This window comes from Penaeus japonicus, unplaced genomic scaffold, assembly GCF_977035675.1.
Source record: "Penaeus japonicus unplaced genomic scaffold, GWHDUDI00000001_assembly GWHDUDI00000024, whole genome shotgun sequence".
Lineage (NCBI taxonomy): Eukaryota > Metazoa > Arthropoda > Malacostraca > Decapoda > Penaeidae > Penaeus > Penaeus japonicus.
In genome coordinates this window covers 26823989-26828988 of record NW_028234426.1, presented here as the reverse complement: position 1 = coordinate 26828988, position 5000 = coordinate 26823989, and the positions used below count along the sequence as shown (strand labels likewise).

The window sequence follows — 5000 nt, the reverse complement described above, 5'->3', positions numbered from 1 at the left end:
CCCCACCATCGCCCCCCGTCCAATCCCCCACCCCCACCATCGCCTCTCTTCCCCTCCCCCACCCACACCATTCCCCACTCTCCCCTCCTCCACCCCTCCCCATCCCCCTTCCTTCCCCTCCCCTCCCCCACCTACACGCACAACACAGGAGGAGAACAAGGTCATAGTTTATTTAACGAGGTCATTACAACCTCCGGTCTCTCCATTATTCTCTAATAAAGCGCCGCGTGCTAGAGGGGCATATCTCTCCGCTATTTACAAGGTGATGCTGCCGCCGAGATGCTGCAACATACCCGGGAGATCTTGGAGGCGAGGGAGGGAGAGAGATAGGAAGAGGGAGGGGGGGGAGAGTGGAGAGGGAAGGTAGGTAGGCAAGAGGAAGGAGGAGGAGGAAAGAGGGAGGAGGAAGGAGGGTGGAAGTGAGGGAGAGGGAGGAGGAAGGATGGAGGGAGCGAGGGAGAGGGAGGAGGAAAGAGGGAGGGAGCGAGGGAGAGGGAGGAGGAAGGATGGAGGGAGCGAGGGAGAGGGAGGAGGGTGGAAGTGAGGGAGAGGGAGGAGGAAGGAGGGAGGAAGTGAGGGAGAGGGAGGAGGAAGGAGGGTGGAAGTGAGGGAGAGGGAGGAAGAAAGAGGGAGGAGGAAGGAGGGAGGGAGCGAGGGTGGATAGAAAGAAAGGGAGAGGGGGAGGGAGGGAGAGAGAGTAGGGGAAAGGAAGTGGAAAGAGTGGAGGAAGAAAATGAAGAGGGGGATAGAAGGAAAGGGAGAAGGGAAGAGGAAAATGAAGAGAGAGTGAAATGGGAAAGAGGGAGAGGGAGAGAGGAGGAGACGAAAGAAAAAAAGAGAGGGGGGGGGGGAGAAGGGAGGGAGAGAGATCGGCAAGACAGGTAGCATGGAGGGGGAAGCAGGTGGGAGATGGGAAGAGGGGAGGGGGAGAGAGGGGGGGAGAGGTGAAGAGAGGGATAGAATGAGATCTTATCATCCGGGTGGAAGTATGCAATTGCAAATGAAATCAACAGGTTTATAATAGCACCACATATCCACCACTACTATCATTACTAATGTTACAACTACTACTAATAATAATTACTATTGCCATATTTTCTACTATTACTGCTACTATTACTATTACTAATGAATAAGATACTGATATTGACAATGATAATGCTAATGGTAATAATGAAAATAACAATAATAACAGCAATGTAAACAAAACAATAATATTAACACCAAAAATAATAATAACATGGATATAAATAATTAAATAATCGTAAGAAAACAATATGATAACATCTTGCTTATCCTCTTGTTAATATCGTAAAAATTGTTTCTCAAGATCTTGCAAGATATTATATGAGATCGTGTGATGCTCAAGAGATGCTTAGGATTAATGCAGGGATAGTGATGCTTGTGATATATAGTGATAATAGTGCTAGTGATGAATTACGTGCTGGTTAGGAAAGGAGAGTGATAATAATGATGATGGTGGTGGTGTTGGTTGTGGTGATTTTGGTGATGATGGTGATGTTGATGGTGGTGAAGTGATGATGATGATGGTGTTGGTGGTGGTGAAGGTGATGATGATGGCTATGGTAATGGTTACAATGATGATGATGGTTATTACGATGAAGATGGTGATGAAAATGATAATGACAAAGAAGAAGAACAATGAACATAAAAAAACAAAACAAATAAAACGTAGCATTACCCTCTCCCGCTTGAACCGCCTTCCCACTTGCAGCCATCTCGACCATCAGTGCCAAACCACCATTTCGGATCTCCCACGCGACGGATCTGATCCTACTTCCAACACATTTTGTTCAGATCCCCGCGCTCTTTCCCAAAGTGGTTCTTGTTGGTAGCGAGATTATTTCTTTTCTTTTTCTTATTTCTTTTTTTCTTTATCTCGATGTTTGTTCCTTTTATGAAAATATCATTTTGGATCTAGTTTTAGAAAAAAGTGCTTTCTGAGTTTCCCTTGTGTCATAAGGAAAGGAAATTAAGAGATCATTGTTGCAAAGATGCTTTGTATGTCGGTCGGACAGCTGTTCATTATTGGCTTCTGTTATTGGAAACTCGAACGAACTTGACTAGAACTTTTACTGCAGTAATGGACCTTGTTATTGTTATGTTGTTGATATTACCCGGGGTAGGAGTGCTTGTGGCCACTAATATTATCTGTTGGTATTAGTTCTATTGTTTCTATTGCGACTAAAATCCCAATCTTTATCTTTGAGCTTATTAAGATGAATAGCTTGATGGTTTTGTCGTTCATATTGTTATGGTCTTTGTTATCATCCGTGTTATCGCCATTACAATCATTATGATTATCATCATCGATTTTGTTTTGATTGTTGTTTTGTTTATGTTAATTGGAACGGGATCATTTCTTCTCTACAATCGTATTTATTACTACGGCTATTACTACTACTACCGCTATTACTACTACCATTACTACTGCTATTCCTACCACCACTTTTTTCTTTCTTTGATATGGTCTCCAATTATCTAAACTGCTACTACTACCACCACCACTACTACTACTGCTACTACTACGACTACCATTACTGCTACTATTACTACTTTTACTACTACCTCTAAATATTACTCTGGATGCTACAACTATAGCCGCTACTAATACTACTGCTAAGAATATTATAACCGTCACCACAACTATTCCATCCACTAATAATAATAATTATACTACTACTACTACTAATAATAATAATAATAATAAACCGAATAAGAAAAATGACACTGCCACTAACCCCCCCCCCTCTCCATTTTCTTGTCCGCCCTTTAGACATCGAGGTCGACAAGAGCTCGAGTACGAGATCGTCCTCGGAGGAGACCACGACCGGCGAGGGAGGCGACCCCCTGGAGGAGGACGTCTCACAGGCGTCTTCGGAGGAACTCGGAGGAGACAGCTTAACCGAGGAAATCATCCATGCCACGGCCACGAGGATCTTCCTGAGGGAGGTGGGTGCTGGCTGAGGGAGCGGTTCGGGTGTTCTCTGTCTGTCTGTGTCTGTATTTGTTTTTGTCTTTGTCTGTCTTTGTTTCTGTGTCTTTCGCTGTCTTTCTTTGTCTTGCACGCTTTCCCGCTCTCTCTGTTTATCTATTTATCTATTTTCTCTCACTCTCTCTCTCTCTCTGTCTCTCTCTCTCTCTCTTCCTCCTTTAGATTTTTCATTCTTGCTAGTATTGGTATTAGTATTTCGTAAAAGTATTGATATTAAATTAGTTCAAGTAAAAGTATTGATATTAAATTAGTTCAAGTATTATCATTTTCATTATATCGTTATTACTTATTAGTTTATTTTTTTATATTTTTTATCTTTATCTTTGGAAGACAAAAAAAAAATACAAATTTTCATTATTTTCATTTTCCTATCTTCCTCCTCTTGCCTAGTTTTCTTGCTGCTTCAGAACTTCAGGAAAGTAATTACTCATATATGATATTTTTCCTGACTCGGGGTTAAAAACGGGGGAGGGAGGGGGGGGGGGCATCGGCCAAGTTGTACCAAAAAATCATAGCAATTTTGTCTGTGCTCTCTCTCTCTCTGGCTATCGCTTGCTCTCCCTCGCCCTTGCTCTAGATTCTCTCTCTCTCTCTCTCTTTCTTGCTATCGCTCTCCCTCTTCCTTTCTCTCTTTCTCTCTCTCTCTCTCTCTCTATCTATCTATCTATCTATCTATCTCCCTCCCCCCCCCTCTCTCTCTCCTTCACACACACACACACACACACACACACACACACACACACACACACACACACACACACACACACACACACACACACACACACACACACACACACACACACACACACACACACACACTATACTCCACATCTCATTCCACACACATAGTTCGACACCAAAAAACTCAAAACCAAACACAAGGGTAGGGGGGGTGGGGGTAGAAGAGGGTGGTAGAGTAACACAACACAAAATAACCGTTATACTCGAAAAAAAAATATTTCATTAGCAGTTAGCGTCAAGTGATTGTTATATTCGCTCATTATGCGATAATTAGACTCTTAAGGGCGTAATTCAAACCGGGACTCATTTACTTCTGATGTAGGCGATTAAGGGACGGCTAAATTATTTAGGGTAATTAGGGTTACAACGCTGTTTTCGGTGTTGTGGCTAATCTTTACGTCACAGGCCGGGCGTCAGACGTTGGGGGTCGGTGGGGGAGTGGGGGTGGGGGTGGGGGGGTAAGTAACAGGAGTGGGGGGGTATGTGATAGGAGGGGGGCATGGGAGGTAGGGGTGTAAGAGGCGGAGGGAGGAGGGGGGGTTGTGTGTGGAGGAAGGATTGTGTTTGTGTGAGAGACTTTGAGAGAGGAGGGGGGTGTGGGGGAGGAGGAGAGTAAAAAAAATGAGAGAGAAAAAAGATGAGAGAGGAAACAAAGGAAAGAGAGAGAGTGAGACAGAGAGACAGACAGACAGAGACAGAGAGAAGGAGGGAGTTATGGGTACGGCTGTGGTGTATATGTGTTGATGGGATGGAAGCATATAAGCGTGTTTGTTTGTGTGTTGTGTAAATACAGGTCACATTGTGTATAATCAAAGTGTGTTTGGTAGTGTGAGGTCTCAAAGGGATGAAGTACACGTAGATCTAAAGGCAGATGTGTTTATATGGTTGAGATAATATATACATGAGCCGTCTAAGATAATGAATTTAAGATGGGTTCCATAGCTTAGACACTCACTTCACTTATCCTTTCTGTGCACTTTCGGAATTTTATATTTCTCTATCTATCTATCTATCTCTTTCCTTCTCTCTATTTATCTTTCTCTTTCCTTCTCTCTCTTTATATTTTTCTCTCTATCCTTCTCTCTCTCTCTCTCTCTCTCTTTCTGTCTCTGTCTCACTCTCTCTCTCCTCTTTCTCTCTCTCACTCTCTCTCTTTCTGTCTCTGTCTCACTCTCTCTCTCTCTCATCTCTCTCTCTCTCTCTCTCTCTCTGAGTGAAAAGAAGTATGTAGGTAAAGAGGATA

At 43.3% G+C, this 5000-nt stretch overlaps 1 protein-coding gene across 2 annotated transcripts in view; it reads left to right on the top strand.

The window, feature by feature from the left end:
• LOC122242732 (uncharacterized) overlaps positions 1 to 5000 on the top strand; it is a 36106-nt gene that overhangs the window by 8072 nt on the left and 23034 nt on the right. For both annotated transcript variants that reach the window (XM_086550918.1, XM_086550917.1), the window contains exon 3: positions 2798 to 2973. In XM_086550918.1, coding sequence (XP_086407044.1) covers positions 2798 to 2973 — 176 coding nt within the window. The remainder of the gene's footprint in view (positions 1 to 2797; positions 2974 to 5000) is intronic.